Here is a 24,520-nt window from a genome sequence, read left to right on the forward strand (position 1 = left end):
GCCATCAAAGAACTTATACTCTAATGAGGGAAGATAACAAACAAAAAAGGAACTAAAAAGTTGGGGAAGGATGAGAGAGATACCCAAACTGAGACATGGAGTCAGAGTCCAAAAAGTCAAGAAGCAAAGTTAGAAGAGAATTAATTGGCCAGCCTGGGCCCCTCCTCAAAACAGAGACTCTCAAAGGAACTCCCCAATGGGAAAAAAGAGTAGCATAGTAAAGAGAGATTCCAGAGTAATAAATAAATGACCCCAGTCATTGAAACAACTGAGACAAAGTGGCAAAATATAGAAAGTCAGAAGCAGATTTCCAAGTTGGATGAGATAATTTGGGGCAGTAGTGGAAAGTACCATTGAATTTGATATTAAGGATCTGGGTTTCAACCCTAGCACTGCCACTTACTGTGTGACCTGGACAAACCACTTAACTTCTCTAGGCTGCTTCCCCTTAAGGGAATTGGACTAGATGACTTAATGAGATACTTTTAAGCTCCGAATTTCTGATCCTTTGAATGGTGATTCATGTGAGGGGGAAAAAAAAATCCAGAGGTTTTAATGAACAAGCAAACTCAATCTGAATCATCAACATTACCTGGCTTGATGACCTCGGAGTTTGCATCCAACTCTCTGATTCTAGATGTGAATATTAGCACTAAATCCTTTGGTTCCTTTAAACTGTTGTTATCCAGGTTAGTTTGAGTCATTTGAAGTTGTAGTTGTAGTTCTTTTGTAATAATAGTTTACATATTATGTATGGCACATTACGGTGTGAATTTTATAATATAGTATCATGTATTTGAGGGTTCGCTGATCCTGTTAAATTCCAAGTAATAATATCTCACCAGATTTTCCACTAAAAGTTGTTTCTAGTTGCCCTTAGAGTATTTAGAGCTAAGGAATTTAGAGTTGCTAGATAAAAAAGAAACCCTTGAAATTCTATTTTTTTTTTATTTTTTTTTATTTTTTATTTTAATGGTAACACTTGTCTTTCAAGTAATCCTTTTAGATCCATTAGATTGTTTCTCATCTCTGCCTCCTGGCTTCACTGGCTTCCTTCAAGTCTCAGCTAAATTCCCACCTCCTATAAAAAGCTTTTCCCAGTCTGCCATAATCTTAGTGGCTTTTCTCTAAAACTGTCTCCAATTTATCCTGTAGGTATGTTGACTGTCCATATGATTTTCATGTTGTCTCCCTCATTAAACTAGAAACTCCTTGAGAATAGGGATTGATTTTGCCTTTGTTTGTATGCCTAGCACTTAGCCCCAGTGCCTGTCACCTAATAACTGCTTAATAAATGCTTGATGACTGACTGACTCATTAAGGAAAAAACTTTTTTCTTTCCATTCATAAAAGGGTAGTATATGATAATTCAGATTCCCTACATTATTATAGTTTCATTTAAATACAATTTATTTTCTTCTTTTTAAAACCATAAATCTGATCATATTACTTCCCTGCTCAAGAACCTTCTTCCCAGAAGAAAAATCTTGCTTCCTGAGCAAATCATTTCAATTATTATGTCACTTTTTCAGGCTTATTCACATTATTCCCTGCTTTATACTATATATTTCAACTAAATCAGCCTGCTTTCTTTTCCCCTGCTTTCTTTTCCCCAAGCTTAACATTCCATCTCCCATTTTCATACCTTAATTTGAGACTTATCTGTATTATTGGAATGCCCTTCTTTCCTTTTTTCCTTCCTTCATTCTTTCCTTTCTACCTTCCTTCTTTCACTTCCATCTCTTATAATCCCTAGTTTCTCTCAAGGCTCATTTATAACCTCTTTAGAAAACTTTTCTTCCTCTTCATAGTTATGTTCTTTCCTTCCATAAGTAACTTTACATATGCTTATTTATTTAAATGTTGTATTCCATTAGTAGAATATTTCCTGTTAAGGGCAGAGGGCAGTATCTCTTCTAGCATAATGCCTTACAAATAGTAGTAAGCACTAATTAGAAACCTGTTATTGATATGAGTAATCCAGTATCCTACAATTCTATTATCATTAGTCTCTTGTTTTTTTAAAAAATTAAAAATTATATTTTTATTAATTTTTATTTTTACAATACATTCATTTCTTTAAAAATCATCTCCTTCATCTATACAGTGAGCTGTGGCATCCCCTGTGGTAAAGATTTAAAAATTGTTGTGGGGTTAGGGGCACAGTTCTGTAAAACTGACTAAACACATAAGACTAATAAAGGTAGTATTCCACATCCATAGTCTCTCATCTTTTCAGTGAAGGGAAAGAGTATCTTCTCTGGGTCTAAGTTTGATCATTATAATCACTCAACATTTAGTATTAGGGGTAGATAAAAGGGGTAAGATATTCTTTCATTTCTATTATATACACATATACAAGCAATATAATGTATATGATTACATTTTTTTTCTGGTATTGCTTGCCTCACTCTGCATGAATTCAAATATATCTTCTTATGCTCTTCTGAATTTTTCATAGTAGTTATTTCTTAATAACATTAATATTCCATTATTTCTATACCATAATTTGTTTTGCCATTTCTTCATCAGTAAGCATCCATTTTGTTTCTAGTTCTTTGCTAATACAAAAGGTGCTGCAATAAATATTTTAGTATCTATAGGATTTTCATTTCTCCTTGACTTCCTTGGGATACATGTTTAGGAATGGATCTCTTAAGTCAGAGTGTGCACAATTTAGCCATTTATTATTAAATGTAGTTCTAATTTGCACCAGCTTTCTTGAAATCTTTTTTTTTTTTAATTATCAAACATTTGTTTTTTCTTACTCTCACTTCTGCACATCTCTATCACTGAGGGAAAAAAAAAAAAAAAAAAAAAAACCTCTTAAGAAATATGTATACTTAAGCAACACAAAGAACTATTGACTGTGTCCAAAAATGTGTATCTCATTCTACATATGAATTGATCATCTTTCTGTCAGAAGACAGATATCTTTCTTCATCATTAATCCACTGAAATTACAACTGATCAATGGTTTGATCCAGTTCTAAAGTTTTCCAATTGTTTCTCATTCCAATAAACATAGAATATTCCTAGGTTCTTCTGAAATCATCTGTAAAAATTTTCTCATATGCATCCTTTTTCTCTTTCTTTGAAAACTTTGAATATAGAGTCAGTAGTGCCATTGTTGAATCAAAGAGCTTAGTGTACTAATATACTTGGGCATAGTTCTTAATTACTTTTCAGATTGTTTGGACCAGTGCACAGATCCACAACATAATATTAGTGTATCTTCCCATAGTCCCTTTGATAGTGACTATATCTATCTTTTGTCATTTTTGCCAATTTGCTGGATATGAAAGAAAATCCTGGAGTTCTTTTCATTTCATTTATCTTATTTAACTGACACTTAAAAGAATTTGTTGTCCTGCTTCAGAAATGCAGATAAAATATTAGTAGTAATAGGAATTTTTTTTGCCCCACTTTTAAATTTTCCCTTGAACTTTAACTCATAAAATGAATTTAAGTGTATTTATTAATAATCCATAAGTCTTTAAAATTTGCTTTAATAAACATACAACATTCAGTGACTAGTGTTTTCTATTATGTAGGTTCAAGCACAGCTTTTGCAGTTTGCAGCAAAAAACATTGGTCTCAACCCTGCACTATTAACCTCGCCAATTAATCCTCAGCATATGACGATGTTGAACCAGCTCTATCAACTGCAGCTGGTGAGTTAATAAACATGCAGACAGTAGAATAGACTTGAAGAACAAAAGGAAAGTGGGGTTTTTTTTTGTTTTGTTTTGTTTTGTTTTTTTGGACACTTATCCATGGCTTTGTTTTTTCACATACTCCTCAAACAAGCAACTAAATTTAAATTATTAGTCCATGTTAGCTAGACATATATTGATAAACACATATGACAGGTTATTTTTGTCATGGAGAATTAATGTTCACATTTCCCTATTTTTTAAAAATAATTATCATAAAAACAAGTTATCGCACATTGGTAAGGTTGGTCTGATTAGTGGGTTATATTTTCTATTATAACCCTATATTGTATGTACAGTGATTTTATTGATGCGGAATGAAGACCAAATTTATTTATTATCAAAAACAATGATACTTCTTTTTTTTCTGGAAGTAATTTACTTGGCATCATCAATTATAAAGCATGACCAAGTATCAAGAAGGAAGTATAAAAAGGCCTCTGAGCTTACAAAATGCAATCATTAAAGTTTTTATTGCTATGCTTATTGGAGAACTCCAGTCAGCTAGTGTGCAAGTAAGAAATAAAAATCAAATATCAGGGAATGTACTTAAAAGATACATAAAAACAGACAACAGTTTTTTTTGTTTTTTAAACTAGCAGTTTGGAGCGATTCATATTTAGGCATTATAGAGCCCTATAATCATCAGTAATTCCTAAAGACATTGTATTTCAGGATAGTAGAGCAATTGATATTCATAATAACCAAGTATCAAGACAAATGTAAGAAACCAACAGAAGATTTAATTATAGTCCATAAAGAACATATGGTACATACTTGAAATATTTTTGTCCAAAATTATCCAAAGTTTGTTTGGTGCTTGAAGGAGAAAGATTCACACCTTATAATGACAGTGTTTAATAGTATCAAGCCAACTAGGTTTCACAATGAATAGAGCACTGGGTTCAGAATCAGGAAGTCAAGCCTGGGTTCAAATTCTGTTACAAATCCTTAGTTATGTGTCCCTGGGCAAGTCACTTAACTGTCTTCAACCTCAGTTTACTCACTGGTAAAATGAAAATCATTATAACACCTACCTCACAGGGTTGTTGTGAGGATCAAATGAAATAATATATGTAAAGTACTTTGTCTATTTAAAGCATTGTATAAAGCTAACTAAAATAGCTTTTTAAATTATTTATAATTTTGACCACTGACCTATTCTATCCAGTAAGCAGTCTATTTTATCACCCACTTTTAATAAGTAAAGTTGAATTTTACTCTCCATATAGTGGAGTTTTGTGCTAAGGAAAAGGAAAATATCCTTGTGTAAAGAAAAATATTCACAGGTTTCTAATTTTTTTTTAATGATAAAAGAAAAGGAAATTTTCCCAAACATCTAGTCCTACAGAGGAACAATACTAAGAATGTTTTAATCAGTGCTTGATTAATAGCTTCTCAATTTTAAAAGAGTCTGCCTGTAATTTGTACTATATTTCTCTTAGGTTGAGCTCCCAGTGATATTAAATTAACTTAATTTTAAATAATTTAAAATAAATTAAATTAACATGTTAAAATTATTTTATGAACTTGTATTATTTATAATCTTTTATAATTTTTAGCACAGTCTCTGTTTATCTGGGACAACCTAATGCTAATGTTGTGCCAAGTTGTTTGAGTCATTCTCAAAAAAATAAGCTGTCTAGCTTTAGCCTGAATGACTCTTAAAATAAATATCATTTTATTGCTTTCCCTTACTTTTTCAATACTTAATTTGTATTAATCAAGCAGATTTTGACATCATCCTTAACTGAATAACATTAAATATAGGGGTATTAACAGAGTAATCCAAAGTTTTTTTTAGTGTATTCAGTTTTTTAATAAGACTGTGATCTTTTTTAAATTGTATTATACCAGAAAATATACTTTAATAATAATGTCTACTGTCAGGAATCCAACAATGCTGGGATTTTTTTTTACTCAGCAGCAGAAATTGAACCATTCAGTAACTTTCATATAATCATTATACTCTCATTTCTCTGCCAACAGGCATACCAACGTTTACAAATCCAGCAGCAGATGTTACAGGCCCAGCGTAATGTTTCCGGACCGATGAGACAACAAGAGCAGCAAGTAAGTATTTACTCCCTGATTAAATTTTTTTATATCTTCTTGAGCATTTAAATTTAATCTATAATGTCTACTGGCATAAAAAGTTTCAGATAATAAAATAATTACTTGCTCTTAAGCAAAAAAAAAGAAAGTAGCTGTTATCTGATAAATGTAAAAGATTGCATATCTAATGTATGTCATACAACTATAGTGAAAAACAAAGTAAGTATTTTAGCTCAAAAGAATGAAGTCTTCTAGCTGAAAATAATAAAATTAGTAAATTATTCTGAAATTATTAAAATTCTTTTTTCTGTTTTTCTCTTTCCAGGTTGCACGTACAATCAATAACATGCAGCAGCAAATCCAGCAGCACCAGCGCCAGCTGGCCCAGGCCTTGTTAATGAAACAGCAGCAGCCTCCCCCTCCACATCTCTCTTTGCACCCCTCTGCAGGCAAATCAGCCATGGAGAGCTTTTCACCCCATCCCCAGGGTCCCAGCCTACCTGACCTGCAGACCAAAGAGCAACCGTCTTCAATGAACACCTTTGCTCCTTACCCAAGTCTCGGTAAGTACCTTGTTTTTGAAACAAAAGGAGTTTTAATGAGGATTGTGAATACAAACAAGTTAAATTTTAATTCTATAGGCAACATTATAAAATTGAAAATAATTTACTAAGATTGGAGGATTTATCTGTTTAAAAAGTATTTTCCTAGCCTCAAGATTTATTTAATTTTTAAAGGTTTTTTCCTCTCTGCCTAAATTTACTAACCTTTTCCCAGCATCTTTACTTTATATTTCTACAGTCAAATTCTTGGATAGAAAACTATATATTAGATTACAGAATTAGATTAGAAAATTACATTTTTGTTAATTGTTGTTTCCCAACCAGTTATCAAATTCATGGCTAGAGTTGTTGGCATAGCCTTTTTTTTGGTTGTTTGAATTTTGTATAGTATTGATCTGTAGACATGAGTCAGTTGGCAGAATTCAGCTCTAAGAAATATATTAAGATTTACTAAGTACTTTAACTGATAACAATAGCCAGGGTAGAAGTAGTAACCCTGGATTCCAAAATTAAACTATTCTTTAGAATCAATCATTCAGTTCATGTATTTGAAGAATACATGGTTATTTTATTCTTTATATTTGAGATTCTTCAAGGTTGGGATTCTAAATAAATTTTTTGCAAAGATGGTATTATAAGCCTCTTAGCTACATACCAGGAAGGCCTGAATAGAAACTTTTCTCAAACAACTCCTACTGTGATCCTGGGGAGATCACTTACCACCTTTGAGCCTCTGGGGGTTTTTTTTGTGTGTGTGTGTGTGGTTTTTTTTTTTTTTTTTTTTTCTTTTGTGAATTGAGCATAATAGCATCTCAGGTCAACTAGGTAGTGCAGTGGATAGAGCACCAGGCCTGGAGTCAGAAATACTCATCTTCCTGAGTTCAAATCTGGCCTCAAACACTTACCAGCTGTATGACTCTAGTTAAGGTATTTAACCCTGTTTGCCTTAGTTTCCTGCTATCTAAAATGAGCTGGAGAAATAAATGACATACCATTGCAGTATCATTGCTAAGAAAACCCAAATGGTATTACGAAGAATCAGGCAAGACTGTAACAACTGCACAACAAAAGCCCCTGCTTTAAAGAGTTGTTGTGAGGATCAAATGAGATGATGATCCTATCCTCTCTAACTTCTCTATTTACTGGGAGGAATAGCACTCTGCATCACATCCTAAATGTCACCCTCAATTTCTTATTTTCTCACCCTTTTCCCCATATTCAGTCATTTGCTAAGTTCTGTTGTAACATCTCTCATATGTCTTCTCTCATCAGACACTGCCACCAACCTGTATAATGAGGTAAGGAGGCTTTCATTACCTCTTGCCTGGACTATTGCAGTAGCCTGCTGGGTGGTCTTCCTGTCTCAGATATCCCCCATTTCCATCCATCTTCCTCTCAGCTGTCAGAGTGATCTTCCTAAAGCATAAGTTGGACCATGTCATCCTCATACATACATATTCCATTCAGCAAACTCTAGTGACTCCCATTTGCCTCTAGGATCATATTTTAAATCCCATAATGGCTTTTAAAATGTCCATAATCTGGTCCTTCCTACTTTTCCAGTTTTCTCACACCCTATAGATTTACCTCCCCTCACTCTGATATCCAGTAAAATTGGCCATCTTCTTGTTGCTTTCACTAAACCTTCTATCCCTCAACTCTGAGCATTTTCACTTGCTGTGCCCATGTTTGGAAATTTGTCTTTTCTTATCTCTGTCTTCTAACTTCCCTTGTTTCCTACAAATCCCAGCTAAAATCCTACTTTTTATAGGAAGCCTTTCCCAATTCCCCCATTAGAATTTGTGGGACATAAGTGAGGAGAATTAAAGTGAGACTAATTCCTCTGGTTATCTCCATTTTGACCTGTATATAATTTAGTTGTCTTTCCCAATAAACTGTGAACTCCTTGAGAAGAGAACGTTGCTCTTCAATTTCATCTAATTAGATTTGGACCATCACTTCAGACTGTATAGATCTCTTTGGATCTTAATCCTGTAAGGCAAAATGTTACCTATTCTTGTAAGCTGAAAATCTGATGTGGATTCTCTCTATTCCTTTATCCTTTTATGTAGACAGCCTTTATATTCTCTGTCAAGAAAAATGATATTCAGACTAAATACAGTGAACATGAGTAAAAGTGAATTGAAGCTCACAGAGGGCATCTAGCAGTTCTAAATACTTTCAAGTTTCCTGGCCTAAATGTTGCTAACTACTAAAGAACATGCAGGTGTGACTACTTGTTGCCAGTACCCTTTGAAGAATCATAGAGAAGAATAAAGATGCCAGAAGATTGGAGTTAGGCACATACTAATATAGTTTTCATAAATGTGGGGAGTTAGTGGATCTCAGAAACGATAGACTTTAATTTGAGATGATCTTTATTATCAAAGAAGAATAGAGGAGAGAAACTAGATTTATTTTGTGTGATTTATTTGAAGGGAATAATTAGAACCAGTGTGTATAAATTATAAGAAGTTACATTTTGACTCTATATAAAAAAGTTTTAACTGTCAAAAGCAAAATGATTCTTTATCACTAAAGGTGTTCTCATAAAACATCTTAAACAAAATACCATATGATAGCTCCCCTTTTAATTTTGTTTCCTTCCTAGTCTTTCTCCTGGAAAAGTTCTATCATTGTTCTATCAGGGGAAGAGCTGATGTTCCACAGCCTTCCCTGTGGGTACAACATCCCAGATAAATAAAACCTTGGAGCTATAGAACCTCCCAGCTAATCCTAAGAAAGAATCTTCTATCTTAATTAAACATGTTTCTTGACTTTTAATCTCATTTTTTTCCATTGCCCAAGTCATTTCAACAATGATTTATTTAACATCTACTATGTTCTATATAATGAATAGAGATTATATTATTTGAGAGAAGCATATATACACAAAAGAATAAAAGCAAAATGCATACAAAATTAAGAGACCATAAAAACTAGGGGAATTTGGGAAAACCTCCTGATTAGGTAGTTCACCAACTGACTTTTGAAATAAGCATTGGGTCCCAAAAGTGGATAAGGAAAAGAAGAAAATTCTAAACCAGTGGAATTGCCCATACAAAAGCATAATGATAGGTTCAGGAATGTTATAAACTTGGAAAAGCAAAATGACCTATTTATTTGGATGGACGGTAGAGTATGTAACAGAAAGTGATATATAATTATCCTGGAAGAAAAAGCAGAACCAGATTATGAAGACACGTTTTTATAGTATCTTAGAGGCCACGGTGAGTTCCAAAGGTTTTTGAATTGGAGAGTGATATAGTCTGTGCATTAGTAGTGCCAGTCTGGTTATGTGGAATATGGATTACAGAGGGGACTAAAGGCTGGGAGACCAGTGACCTTCTTTAGTACTAATGAGAGGTAGTGAAGGCCTAAAACAAGGTGAGTGCAATGTAATTGGTGAGAAGGAGAATATGTGAGAGAGAGATAGTCAAGGTAGAAACAGCAAGATTCAGCCCCTCTAAATATGGGCCGAAAAAGAGCAAAAGGTCATAGATGACTAATAGGTTGAGTACATGGGTTACTAGAAGAATGATAATGACTTTAGGAAAAAAGCAAGCAAATAGGTGGAAAGAGAGGTTTGAGGCTAAATTTTAGATCCCTTTATGCAACCTTCAGGCAGCACTATCAAGCAGGTAGTTAGAGGTCCAAAGCCAGAGATGGAGAAGTGATGACTGGATACATACATTTGGGAGTTATCTGCAGAAAAATCATAGTTTAATATATAAAAGGTAATAAAATTTCCAGGAAAGAAATTATAGAAAGAAGAGAAGACTCAAGACAAAACCTTAGGTTAGAGTCATACAGAATCAAAGAGGAAGGATATAGATGAAGAGAATGAGAAGGATCAGGCAGGCACATAGGTAGGGGTCAAAAGCAGGATAGCTCTAGGTCACAAAAAACCAAGGAAGAGAGAATATTCAGAGAGATAATCAGCTGTGACACAAACACTACAGAGAAATTAAGAAGGATGAGGAATAAGAAAAGGCTATGGGATTTAGCAATAAATAAATCATTGAAATGAATAGAAATTTTTTAAGTTAGATATAATAGATCTCTGGAGAAAATTGAATGGGAATAGAAAGGAATATACCTTTTTCTCAGCAGTACCCTAGCACCTACAAAAAAATATGTCATAAAAATCTCATAACCAAATGCAGCATTTTTAAATATATCCTTTTCGGATCGGATTCGGATTGAATGAATAAAATTACATTCAATAAAAATGCTGTGGAAACATAGATTAGAAACTAAATAATCTGAAATAATGAGTGGGTCAAAGAACAAATCATATAAACAATAATTTCATTAAAGAGAATAAGACAATACACCAAAATTTATGGGATGCAATCAAAGCAGTAATTAGGAGAAACTTTATATTCTTAAATGCTTACATCAAAAAATAAAGAGCAGTTCAATTAATTAAATGTGCAACCAAAAAAAAACTAGAAAAAGAAAAAATTAGAGATCCCCAGTTAAATACCAGATTAGGAATCCTGAAAATCAAAGGAATCATGGATAAAACTAAAAGTAAGAAAATCATTGAAAGAAAAACATAATAAAACCATTGGTTTTAAAAAAAGAAAGACAAAAACCAAATTACCATTATCAAAAAAAAAAAAAAAAAAAAGAAAAGGGTGAATTCACCACCAATGAAAATGAATTGAAACAATTATTTGGAACTATTTTACCCAGTTATTTACCAATGAATCTAACAATCTGATTGAAATGGATAAATATTTACACAAATATAAATTGCCCAAATTAACAGAAGAAGAAATTGAATAAGCCATCAATGAGCTCCCTAAGAAAAAATCCCCAGGACCAATGGATTCACAAGTGAATCCTATCAAACTTTTAAAGAGCAATTAATTCCACATTGTATAAACTATCTGGGAGAAAAAATGGACAAAGAAGCAGTCCTTCCAAATTATTGTTTTAAATATTACTTATCTTTTCATGACACCAATATGGTGCTAATATCTAAACTAGTAAAAGTAAAAACTGAAAGAATAATATAAACCAATTCCCTAATTAATATTGATACAAAAATTTTAAATAAAATATTAGCAAGATTACAGCAACATAAAACAAAGATCATACACTATAGCAGGTGAGTTTATCCTAAGAATACTATCAACATAATTGGCCATATCAATAAAAAAAACAAGAGTCATGGATGCAGAAAAAAGTTTTGACAAAATATAACACTTATTCCTATTATAAATACCAGAAAAGAAGTATCTAAAACAATAAATAAATTATTATTTATTCTTGAGAAGAGCAGTTTCCATTGAAAAATAGGGATAGAAGCAATCTTGGAATTAAGAATTGAGGGAAAAGAAGAAAGTGGGGACAATGAGTGCAGACAAGTTTTTCCCTAGGATTTTGACTGTAAAGGGGAGAGACGAGATAAAAGGTAGGTCAGGTGAGAAGGTTCTGTAAGATGGGAGCTAATACTAATGGGTGTCATCAGTGAGAAAGCTGCAGGTAGAAAAGAACAAATTAAAAGTAAAGTTTAAAAAGAAATGCTTAATGGAACAAGCTTCCAGGAGAGCTGGGGAAAAAGGGGATCAGAGACAATTAGAGGTGTTGGTATTGGCAAAAAAGACTCACCTCTTCCATCTGAGACTGGAATAAAAAGAGAAAATGGGAGACAACTTGAGATTATCTAGAGTGTAAAATTGATATGAAAGAGGAGTCTCAAATTTTTTTAGTAAAATTTAGTAAAATATGTCAGAGGACTTCAGCAAAGGCTGAGAGGGAGAATTCTTGTTTTAAACTCTTATTAGACATTGGGTTTTCAGAAACACATCAAATTGGTATGATTTGTCAATGCATGAAATTGATGTGCTCATTTTATATTCCTTTGGCAATAACATAGCTGTGCCAAAAGCCAGAGCCTTTGTAATGTTGATATCAAGTCTCTAGGTCCATCCTCTGACTTGTCTAAGATTCTGGTAGCCAGTAAAACTGTATATACTTATTGAACAGGGCACTGGGCTAAATAGGTCAAAGCTGAAAATCACATTGTAGGTTGCTGATCGCCCCTGTCCCCTACTTTTCCCTATTGCTCATTTCATAAAATTTGGTTTTGTTTTGATTTCATAAAATTTGGTTTTGTTTTGCTTTAAATCAGAGCAGTTCCTTTGAGATAATGTTTTTTTTTTTTTTTGAATGTTTGTATTACTCTACCCATTTGTTTAAAATCAACCAAATTGTCACACCTAGCTCATAAATATTCTTTTGATTTGATTTTTTTGCTTTTAAGCAGACGTAAGATGCTTGCCTATTATGAGTCCAGACAACTTGTCTTAAGATGTAGACACTCTGAAGGACTTTAGAATAAAATTTATCTGCTGACTCATAAATACTGTTTAATCCTTTCCAAGTGTTTAATTCCCTTTTGGGAGCCTCATATTTCTTTGAGGCTTTTCTAAATTAATGTTTGTCCTAATGAGGGATAATTTGGACACTTAGTAGAATTCCCTGTGATTCAAGGAAACTTAGAAGAATTTTGGGTGCCCTGTGTTTCTCAGAGACCCAAAGGAATTTTCACCAATTAAAGTTGCTTTGTGCATGTGAGTTGACAAGAGCCTTCATGAGAAAATGGAGAGAGTGAATGCTTTAGGTCCTTGGACTCGGCACTGATTTGTTCTAGCACTTAGTACCTGACAGAGCCCAGAATAGAGGAGCCCTTCCGGGTAACAGAAAGTAAGAAAGTATCAGATTTCTCCAACTTCTTGCCAGTGGTACTTGTGCACTAAGCTAAATATGTTGGTTTCCTCACCTGATAAATGAAAGAAAATGACTTTTAATTACTGGTCCTTAAACTCTGTTGGAAGAGCCCCAAATATCTGGGAGCCCTATTAGGGACTAGATTTTCCCTTTGGAGGAGTGAGAACTGATTTTCTTTTCTTATATTTAGGTTATGGTATATTTTTGTGAGAATTAAGACAACTGGTAGCCTGTGGAACTTTGTAAAATATATTTAAATTGTATCACACTATGTACTTGGAGGTATGGGAAAATCTTAATTCTCCAATTATATATGAATTATGCAACAATGATTGTTCTGAACTTTAATATAAGGCACTAGAAAAGCATTGAAAAAAGTTCCCCCAAATTACTAAATAACTGTCCAGAATTTGGGATCATGGACTTTGCCAAAAGGACTCCAGCTGATTTCCTAAAGACACCATGTCTCCCAGGTTTCTAATCTCCATACCACCCTCCTTCTATGCCTCTCTGTTCTTACTCTGTCACCTCTTCCCAATATTAGCTGTCTTTAGAAAGACTAGACTAGTTTTAAAAAAAATGTAGCCAAGGAGTAATAAGCATTCATAAAAAAGGCCACCAATTCCTAGTGTCAGAAAGAAGAGTGACCATGGACTCAACAAAACACCAACCCTCAAAGCTCAAAAGAGATATATCTCTGGGAAACTTCATGAGGACATTATAACCAGGAATTGTAACTTATACCTTGACTTGTATTCTCTATACATGTGTCTTATACCTTTTGCAGTTTAAATTTGTACTTTAAATATCCTGTGTATATTTATGGGAGAGTGTACCTCAGCCTTTTGAAAATAAGATTTTAAATAACTTTCTTGCTTATAAATGTATTTACTTTAAAAAAAATTGTGTTGTATTAGAGTTATCAAAAATCTTTTCTAAAAACAAATTTAGGGAACCCAACTTAAGAATTTCACTTCTGTGATTCAGGCCAATTCCAGTAGATTTGTGATAGAGCCATCCGCATCCAGAAAGAGGGGACTGAGTGTGGATCACAATATAGTTATTTTCACCTTTTTTGTTGTTTGCTTGCTTTTTGTTTTCTTTCTCATACTTGTGCAGCATGATAATTATGGAAGAATGTATAGAAGAATTGCACATGTTTAACATATATATTGGATTACTTGCTATCCCTTTTGTGGGAAAAAGGAGGGAGAAAAATTTGGAACACAAGATTGTGCAAGGGTGAATGTTTAAAACTAACTGCATATATTTTGAAAATAAAAAAAGCTATTAAAAAATAATTTCACCTCTAGATGATGTCTAAGGACCTTTCTAGTTCTATATCCTATAATCTCTGATAGAGCTGTAAGTATAGTGAGGATAAAGTTATTTCTGGTAGTAGAAACCAGAAAGCAATTAGAAAATTCATAGGAACTGGACTGGCCCTTGGCAAAAACCAATCACAGAAACTGAAGGAGGAAGGGCATTCTTAATAAAGGAAATAGCTCAGACAAAGACAGAGACAGAAAAATTCACAGCTTGTTCAAGAAACTAAGTATTACTATCAAACAAGACTAAAACATAATCTTGCTTAACTTATTTGTTGCCCCTTTGGAGATTTCCATGAGGTTAAAATGAGTGACCTTATGAATGCTTTGCTAAAATCTAAGTCTACTGAATATATAGTATTTTTTACATTTTACATTTATAGCCTAGTCTTCCTTTGCTTCACTAGAAAATGTTATTTTCTGTTTCGTAGAGGTAAAGGCCTGAAGAACAATTGATTTTATCAATTTATATTTAAGGAGACCAACTTATATAGTTTGAAACTAAAGAGTCCATAGCAATGATCCAGTCTGATCCTTTCAATTTATAGATTGGAAAACTGAAATCCTACAAGAAATGTGATATCCCTAGGGGCAGACACATGTTGATGGAACAATGTTGCCTGTATCCTTAAATTCTTCTTCTCAATCTGTGGCAAACATATTTATTCTTTTTTAAAATATAGCCTATTGGGGCAACTATATGGCATAGTTGATAGAGCATGAATTGATAGAGTGTTGATAGAGAATGATTTTCTCTCTTAAAGAATAGTGTTCTGCCTGGAATTTGTATAACATTTACATCTCTTACCTATGTATGTTCCTTCTTAAAAACTATCATTTATATTTAGACTGCTTGTGGATGTTTGTTCTTATACTTTTACAGCTCTTCTTCTCAACTTGATATCTCTCCCTACTTTCTAGAAGCTAGATGTGTGAGTAAATAAAAGAATAAATGAATGAAAAAGCATGTATTTAATGCTTACTGTATGCAAAGCAAAGTAGAATAGTTCCTGCTTTTAAGAAGCTCACATTCTAATGGTAGAGACAACAGCTATATAAGGTTTTGAAACTGCAAGCCAGATGGAAAGGAAGAGGAAGGAAATAAACATTGATACTTACTAGGCATTATGCCAAACACTTTTACAAATATTTAATTTGGTCCTCACAAGAACACTGAGGTAGGTGCTATTTTTATTTCCCATTTTACAGTTAAGGAAACTGAGACAAACATGTTAACTCCTACAGCTAGGAAGTTTCTCAAACCGAATTTGAACTCAGGTCTTCCTCATTCCAAGCCCAACGTTTTACCTACTGTGCCACCAGCTACTTCCTAAAAGATCCCATGATCCTTGCATAATGCAGTATCTTTAATGTAATTATCTCTGATAAAATCACATCAATTTTTGATATTGTACCATTTGACAGTGCAAATGAGTTTGGTGAGAGGAACCTTCATTTCTAGGAAGGAAATGACTTTGGTTTTAAGTGTTCGTGAAAGCACTTACCAAGTCACATCTCCAACAAGACTTACTTTTCAGGATGATGGTTCTATGGGCCTTATGCTATCACTCCAGGGCTTTTAATCTTATCTGCACTTTGGTGACAAAAGGTCAACATTTGGTATTGATAATGGTGAGACAGTTGGATACACATCCTGAAATGATTTTTCTCTTCAGTGATGGAGCATGACCAGTGGGACCACTGCTATTCCCCAAGGCTCTTGGGTTCAGAGTCCTGGGGTGTCTACATCCAGATCTCAACAAAGGTGATAGTTATTTGACTCGCTTATCACAAGCTGTCTCTTACTCTGAGTATTTTGGTATTTCATCTAAAGTGGGTTGCCTGCCCAGTAGGTGGCAGTTAATTGGATGTCTAGTCCTACAAAAATTGTTTTCCTGGATCCAATCATATAGCTACCTCTAGGTACCTAGCACGATTCCATTCTGTCTTAAGAATTCTATGTATTTGAAAATATGTTTAATATGATTGCATAGGTACGATCTATCTTGGGGAGGAGGTGGGGGAAAGAGAGAGGAGAAAAAAAGTAAATCAAAATCTTATAAAAGTAAATGTTGAAAACAAATCAGAAAAAAGAATGTCTAAAATAATTCTACATTTTCAGTATTTGTTTTTCTAAAAAATGTATCATCCTGGTAACAGAAGATGCTTATTGGGGTTAACCTTAGATGTTAAGTTATGAATGTTGAAAAGAATGAACATATTTACAATTTAATTACATTGAGTGAAGCTACAGGTAAAACTTAAGTATTTCTTGTTTAATTTCTTTTTTTTATCAATTATAGATTTGAGTTGAAACCATGAAGTATTCCCCAAAAAAATTTAAAGTAAAACTAAGATAATTTCAAACTCAGACTTTCTCTTGATAGGAAATATTATAAATATAATATACTTTCAATTACAGCTGGACTGAACCCAAACATGAATGTAAACAGCATGGACATTACTGGTGGTTTATCAGTGAAGGACACCTCTCAGTCTCAGTCTCGCCTTCCTCAGTGGACTCACCCCAATTCAATGGATAATTTATCCAGTGCTGCTTCTCCACTTGATCAGAATCCTAGCAAGCATGGTATGTTTCATCAGAAATGTGTGTGGTTTTTATGACTATTATTATATATGTTTCCAAAAAGTTGTAACTCAAGACCTTATCATAGCATAGAAGTGACCCTGAGTTTTCTAAGGCTATGCCACCAGTAGAGCATAAGCTTTCACAAGTTGTACTCTAATGGGAAGGTTTCCAGGACTATCTAAGCATCAGATCAAATCCACTATACAATGATAAGCCTTATAAAGTAAGTACAAAAAGGCTCAATAAAGAAGACTGATCAATTCTCTTTGACCATGACATCCCAAGAAAGAAAAATACAAAGTCCTTAATGATCACAGTGATGTTGGCAGAGTTGTCAGAGGTGCTAAAAATCCCAGGCTCTTTATCTATAAACTTTAATTTGATTATTACTCTAAATGTGAGATCCGTTGTCCGATAATGAGTGAATATCCATTTGACTATAAGAATTGAATCATAATTGGAAAAAATAAAATCCTGTTAAGTGAAAAAAAAAGTATTGATTCATATCAGTCTTAATGTTCTCACTATAAGCAAAACCTGAAGAAATGAAAGTATTGTGACTAAATGGAAGAAGGGCTCACAGAAAAGTCCTTTCATTGGAAAGTCCTATAGAGGAATTGACAATGTAGATTTTATTACATACCCAAAAGCATCAAGAAACATTATTTCATGGTACTTCTTGGCTTTCATAATAAATATTTTCAAAAATACCACCGTGAAAATAATTGCAATTTATAAACCAACAGCTATGGAAATAATGAAGAATAAAGGAATCCCACAAAGAATTTAGTGGCTCATTTAGAGCCTCCAAATTAAATTAAATATATATATACACACACTTTGATATTTAGTAACTTCAATGTAAATTGTAAATCTTTATAAATATGTAAACATGGATTTGGAATAATAAATGAAAAAGAAGGCAAAAATTTATCAACTACACAGAAACCTCATATCTACATGTTAAAAATATTTTATTCAAGAAAAGAACCAGTAAGTAGTAGATATGGTAAGCACAAATAATAGACCAAAAAAAAAAAAAAACCAAGATTATGTATTTACAGATAAAAAAAAAAAAATGACTCATTAATTCATGTGGGAGTCATTCCTGAAGCAACTGAGTTAATTATAAACAGTTGATTACTGAATAAATTGAATATACTAATTAGAGAAAAATGTTAAAAATCAGACAAAGCTAGAAAATCACGAAAAAGAATTAATTGAAAACTTACTTCCCATTCATTAAGACAAGTTCCTAATGAGGGAAAGTGAGTAATGGATCTAAATAAACAGACTCAGATTATAATAATTTCATATAGAAGCTTAATTGATATAAATATATTGGTAATAATGTGATCAAGAGTTTAAAAATGCAAATCTTTAATTTCCTAGATAAGTAGAAAGCTAAAGACAGCATCACTTTATAGGATAAAAAATATATTGTTGATGCTTGAAGAAAAAGATGGTAGAACTGTTGCCTCAGGAAATAATGAACAGTAATAAAAGATAAAACCAATTTAAGAAAGTTTGCTGAGACACCCAAAGTCATCCTAAGGACATCTATTCTGGAGATGACACAGTTACCAATGTCATTGGGAGATCACAAGGTATCTGAATAAATCAAATTGCCATATTTTAGAAGATACCGAAAGTATGTTTTTTCCCATTTTCAGATCTTATTAATAGGAAACAAAATTTTTGACTAAAATTATAAAAACTATTGGCCAATCTTCTTCATTCCTGCTTCCTCTTATATAATAATTTATATATTTTAGTTTCTCTATACACATTGATGACATTTTTTAGCAAGGGTATTAGAAGAGAGCAGGCTGCTTTTCCTAGAGAAATTTCATAAAAAAAAAAAATCTTTACCATCACCAATTAAACTGAAAGATAAAAAATCAACAAGCATTTACATATATATATGTGTGTGTATACATATATGTGTTTATGTATATTCTTATATATACAAAATCAATACAAGGTGATGGGGGCAGTATACTAGCAATTGAGATCAAGAAAGCCTTCATGCAGAAAGTGGCTCTTGAGCTGACCTTGAAGGACATGAGGGATTCTAAAGGGCAGAAATAAGCAAAGAAAGTATTTTCCAGTTGTCAGTGTACAAGCATTTATTAAGTACTTAGAATGTGCTGGTACCATGTGAAGTGCTAGAGAGATAAAGAAAAGCAACAGCAGTCCTTGCCCTCAAGGAGCTTATATTCTAATGGAAGACAAAACATATAAATAAAATGTACTTACTAGATATATACAGAATTAAGTGGAAGGTAATCCCAGGGGGAATTCACCAGTAACAAGGGACATTTGAAAAGGCATCCTATGATTTGAGCCAAGTCTTCAAGGAAGCTGAAAGGCAGAAATTAGGGGAGAATATATTCCAGGCATAGAGACAATCAGTGTAGACAACAGAGTCAAGAGGTAGAGATTTGTGCATAAGGAGTAGTAGGTAGGTCAATTTATGTGAATTATACATTGTATGGAGAGGAAGAACATACAATATTGAATAGTTCAGGTGCAAGTCTCTTAATGAATATAAATGCCAAACAGAAGACTTTTGATCCTAGAGGGAATAAGAGGCCACTAGAGCTTATTGGATAAGATAAATAACATGGTCAGACTTGCTCTTTAGGAAAATCATTTTTCCTAAAGTGATCTGAGCAATTGAGTGCAGAATGGATTGTATTAAAGAGAAACTTGAAGCAAGGAAAAGAGGCTTTTTTTTTTTTTAACAGACAAGAGGTAATTAGAGTCTGTTGGCTACATGAGTGAAGAGAAGAGGAAATACATAAAAGATATTGTGAACCAAGATTTTAAGAACTCAAACTATCTTGAGTAGGAGAATGACTTAGTCAGATTTATGTTTTAGTAGGTAATGAGTTTTCTTAAATAATATTTTTTTTTCTCCAATTACATATAAAAACAAGTTTTGACATTCAAGGTTTTTTTTTTTGTTTGTTTTTTTTTTTAATGTTTAGAGTTCCAAATTCTATCCCTCCCTCTGTCCCTGGCCCCCATTCCCTGAAGTTTAAGCAATCTGATACAGGTTATACATGTGCAGTCATGTATAACATTTCCATATTAGTCATTTTATCAAACAAAATTTAAACTTAAGAAAGAAACGGAAAAATAGTAAGCGTCAATCTGTATTGAGATGCCATCAGTTCTTTTAATGGCGGCAGAGAGCATTTTTCATCATGCCATCATACTGGTTGTAGCCAGTCCCTCAAAATTGCAGAGCTTCCTAAAAAAGATAAATGACTCTATTATAGAATATGAAATAGCAAATGGATAAAGAATGTATGTTACCTAGATTTGATTTTGACATGCAATCTTTTAAGTGAACAAGATTTTAATGAAGTGTGTGTGTGTGTGTGTGTGTGTGTGTGCGCGCGCGTGCAGTAAAAATGATTAGAACTAGAATTAAATAGGGAAAAAATAGCAAGTTGGATTGCCTCCAAGAAATTTCGAAACTGCTTTAACAACCTCAGACTTCTAAGAACACAGATAGACTCATCCCAGTAATCTATTGGTGCTGTTACGTGATTTTAAATAGTGAAACACAGCAATTTCCACAGAGTCAAAATCGAGTATCATTTGAAGTGTATTATACATGTTATATGCAGGCTACTGTGAATTAAGAATTTAGAAAAACAACTGTACTAAAGAATGTCATCTAATGTTATGGGCCAGAACGCTGAACTTGAAACAAAGGATTCTTACAAGATGCTAAGTCAGTGGAATTGATAGAGACAATGGTTGTTTAGCAGGGTGCTTAACAGTTCTCTAGTTCAGTACTTGTACTTAGTACTTAATAGAGTTCCACAAGATTCACAACTATGATAAGAAAGCATATAAGCTCAGATAAACACAGCCAAAATCAGAACTGAAAGACAGAGACCATGGTGGTGGTCCTCCTGCCTCCCCCACAGAAACAAAGACACATTCAGGAGAACCTCAAGAAGCTGGCAGAGGCAGAGAACACAAAGTACTGGTGGAAGGAGCTCAAGCTCTCAGAACCAAAGAGAGAGATAGGCCTCTAAGAAAGCTAATCAGGCCCTAGGAAAAGAGACAAGACTTTGAAAGAGATAATAAAGGATTTTGACTTTAAACCCTGGCTATACTTGTGGTGATTAATGAACTGAAACGAAGGCTGCCTCCAGAGACTCCAAGAAAACTCTCATTTTGGAGAGAATATTACAATCAAGTACATGTATGATCTAGAGAAGACAAGGATGAGCTGCACTTGATAGACAGGCAAGACTGTGCATTAAAATGGAAGAAATGAATCATAGATACACTTGAGTATTGTGTATGTACATATTGAAACATAGAAATAACATATTTTAGAAAACAGTTAAAATATACAAACTTACAGTACTTGAATTATTTTTTTAACTCACTTTCCCAGAACAAGTGGTATCTGACTACTCAGTCATGTTTGATTAAATTGTCATTAAAGGAGGGTCAAGTCTCAGCCTTGTATTTCTCCCACCATGCCTTCTCTCCTACACATAATGCTGCCAACCTGAGCTAAAGAAACTCATGTCATATCAGGGCTTCTTAAACACTTTCTTCTCGTGTTTCACCTGAAAAATTTTTGCATGACCCCAGGTTTATAGGCATATAAAATAGGTATATAAATAACCATCTCAGCTGAGAACCTTGCCTCATATTTTATCAAACAATAATAATAATAATAATGGAGGCCATTCACCCAGAAATCCTCTTCTGTATTCCTCCTCACCTCACATCACTCAGAAGCTGCCTCCACTACTGAAGAGGAAACCTTTCCCCTTGCCAAAACAACTCCACTTTATGCATAAATAATCCCATTTCATCCCAACTTCTTCAGCAGATTTCTCTTTCATCCTACTCTCTTACTTGTCCCAGTTTCTTCCTGTCTACTTGCTGCTTCCCTGCTGTTCATAAATGTGTTCATGTCTCCCCATCCTCAAAAAACTTTCATTTGGTCCATCTATCCCATATCTCTCTTCCCTTTTTGGTTAAAGACATTAAATCTATCTATAGTTGATGCCTCCTCTTGATTTCTTCTCATGTCTTTTTAATGGTAGTCTAGCAAGTCTTATCCTGCTTGACCCCTCTGTAGCCTCTGATATTGTCAATTACTCCTTTTTTTCTTGGTTATTTTTTCTCTAGTTTTCCATGACACAGCTTTCTCCTGGTTCTCCTCCTACCTTTCTAATTAATCCTTAGTCTCCTGTGCTGTATCTCTTTCCAAGTTATGCCCACTAATATCTTCTAAGGTTCTGTCCTGGGTGTTTTTTCCTTCTTCCTCTATGCTATTCCTCTTGATGTCATCAATTCCCATGGATTCAGTCATCCTCTCTGTGCTAATGATTCCTAGATCTATTTCTCCAGCTGTAGCCTCTCAGCGGACCTCCCGATTTTCATTTCCATCTGCCTCTTAGGTATCTCAAATTGAATATTTCATAGATCTTATTTGCCATGTCCAAAACTGGTCTCATTATCTCTCCTCTAGAACCCTCTTTTGATCTTCCTTATTACAATCAAGTGAACCAGCAGTCATCAATGGCTCACTGTTCTCTCCAGAATCAAATATAAAATCAACTGGTCACTATTTCCTAACACCTTATACCTTGCCACAGATTCTGCTACGCAGTGACACTGGGTTGTGATTTTATACAAGGTATAAAACAAAATGCATCTCCTGACTATGAATTTTTACTGGCTATCCCCCCTTGCATGCTTAAAATGTTCTTCCTCTTCTATTCTACCTTCTATCTTCTCTTGCATCCTTCAAGTTCCAACTTAAATCCCATCTTCTTTAAGAAATCTTTCCTGATTTTTCCCTGATACTAGAATCCTCCCACTATTGATTATCTCCCACTTATCCTTGTTTATACATAACTATTTGCATATTGTCTCACCCACTAAACTGTGTTCTAGAGAGCCAGTACTTTCTTTTCGCTTTCTTAGTATACCCTATACTTATCATAATACAAATCAGAGACCTCAGTATAAACTTTGGGGTTTACCACTTGTGTAGCATGTTTATTTGGTTCTTCTGTCTTTGTTTCTCACTACAGGTGCTATTCCTGGAGGCTTAAGCATTGGGCCTCCGGGTAAGTCCTCCATTGATGACTCTTATGGCCGGTATGATTTAATCCAAAACAGTGAATCACCAGCCAGCCCTCCTGTAGCCGTTCCCCACAGCTGGTCACGTGCCAAATCTGATAATGATAAAATCTCAAATGGTTCCAGCATTAACTGGCCACCAGGTAAAATAAGGTGTTTTTTTGTTGTTGTTGTTTTGTTTTTTTTACAGGTAGGATCTAATAAAAGCTAATATAAAGTACAAATTAGAGAAAACTATATTCAAGACCTACCTCTTACACATACTAATTTGATTACAATAGGTAGTTCACAGTCTCTTAGTGTCCCAGGTCAGAGGTATCAGACTCATAGCTCTTGGGCCCCATGTGGCTACAAACTTCCTGAGTGTGGCTGAACCAGATTAAAACATAATTAAGCAATGTCTAACAAAATAAAAATACAATACAAATAATGTCAGTTTTTGATTTTCTAAATCGGCATGAGCAGATAAAGATTTGTTTCTGTTTGAGTCTTACAGCACTGCCCCAGGTAACTATGACTTTAAATTACAGATTAATTGCTTGTCTATATCAATGAAGGGAGATTCAATATCAAGAATCCGGTAAACTAATGAAAACACAAAAAAAGCCCAGAGAAGATGTAAATATTGATATTCTGTTAACTCTGAGTTTGCATAGGAATTTCTTTGCTACATTTTGAGACTGTAGGCCTTACTTTATTCTCTTTGATTAATAATATTATAATAAATCAATTTAAATAAGAGCAAACATAAATGTCACCGGTAAAGATCAGCAAAGCTCATGTAAATGTTTATTCTGTCCACTATATGTAATTCTTATTTAAAGCTACTGTAAGCTTATATCTATGAGACAAATTCTGTTTATTTTCCTAGCATTCATCAGTTGATGAGAAGACTCTGAAATGCACCAAAAAACCAGATTAGTAGCTATGAAAAATTGCTTTGGTTACATACACTAGACAAATATGGTACCAAAAGGAGTCCAACATAACAGTCCAGAATTTGATAGTCAAGGCTATGCACAACTGAAGGAAGGATTTTCCATTTACCAGGAGCATCTGGGAAGACTAAAAACAATTTTACAGAAATTAAATTTAGACCAGTATCTTTCATGGTATATAAATGTTATACTTAAATAGGAAAGATCTCATCAGAAAACAAAGAAGAATGGAAGGAGGTGTCTTTTAACAACTAGAAATTCTTTTTTTTAGTGAGGGATAAAAGTGATCATAAAAGCCAAAATAGATCATTTTAATTAAATAAATGAAAAAAATTTTTGCGTTGAGCAGAAATATCCCTATCAGGTTTCTTAGATAAATCTGATATTCAAGATATTAGGAAACTGATACATAGACACATGAACAAGGACCATTTCTCAATAGATAAGTAAA

At 33.6% G+C, this 24,520-nt stretch overlaps 1 protein-coding gene across 6 annotated transcripts in view; it reads left to right on the forward strand.

Annotated features, from left to right (window-relative positions):
• The window catches only part of TNRC6C (trinucleotide repeat containing adaptor 6C), a 161,059-nt gene that overhangs the window by 116,474 nt on the left and 20,065 nt on the right, over window positions 1–24,520 (forward strand). For all 6 annotated transcript variants that reach the window (XM_031965560.1, XM_031965562.1, XM_031965561.1 and 3 more), the window contains 5 exons: window positions 3,555–3,674; window positions 5,706–5,789; window positions 6,097–6,334; window positions 16,829–16,996; window positions 23,083–23,274. In XM_031965560.1, coding sequence (XP_031821420.1) covers window positions 3,555–3,674; window positions 5,706–5,789; window positions 6,097–6,334; window positions 16,829–16,996; window positions 23,083–23,274 — 802 coding nt within the window. The remainder of the gene's footprint in view (window positions 1–3,554; window positions 3,675–5,705; window positions 5,790–6,096; window positions 6,335–16,828; window positions 16,997–23,082; window positions 23,275–24,520) is intronic.

The sequence above is a fragment of the Sarcophilus harrisii genome, chromosome 4 (genome assembly GCF_902635505.1).
Source record: "Sarcophilus harrisii chromosome 4, mSarHar1.11, whole genome shotgun sequence".
In the NCBI taxonomy this organism is placed as follows: Eukaryota; Metazoa; Chordata; class Mammalia; order Dasyuromorphia; family Dasyuridae; genus Sarcophilus; species Sarcophilus harrisii.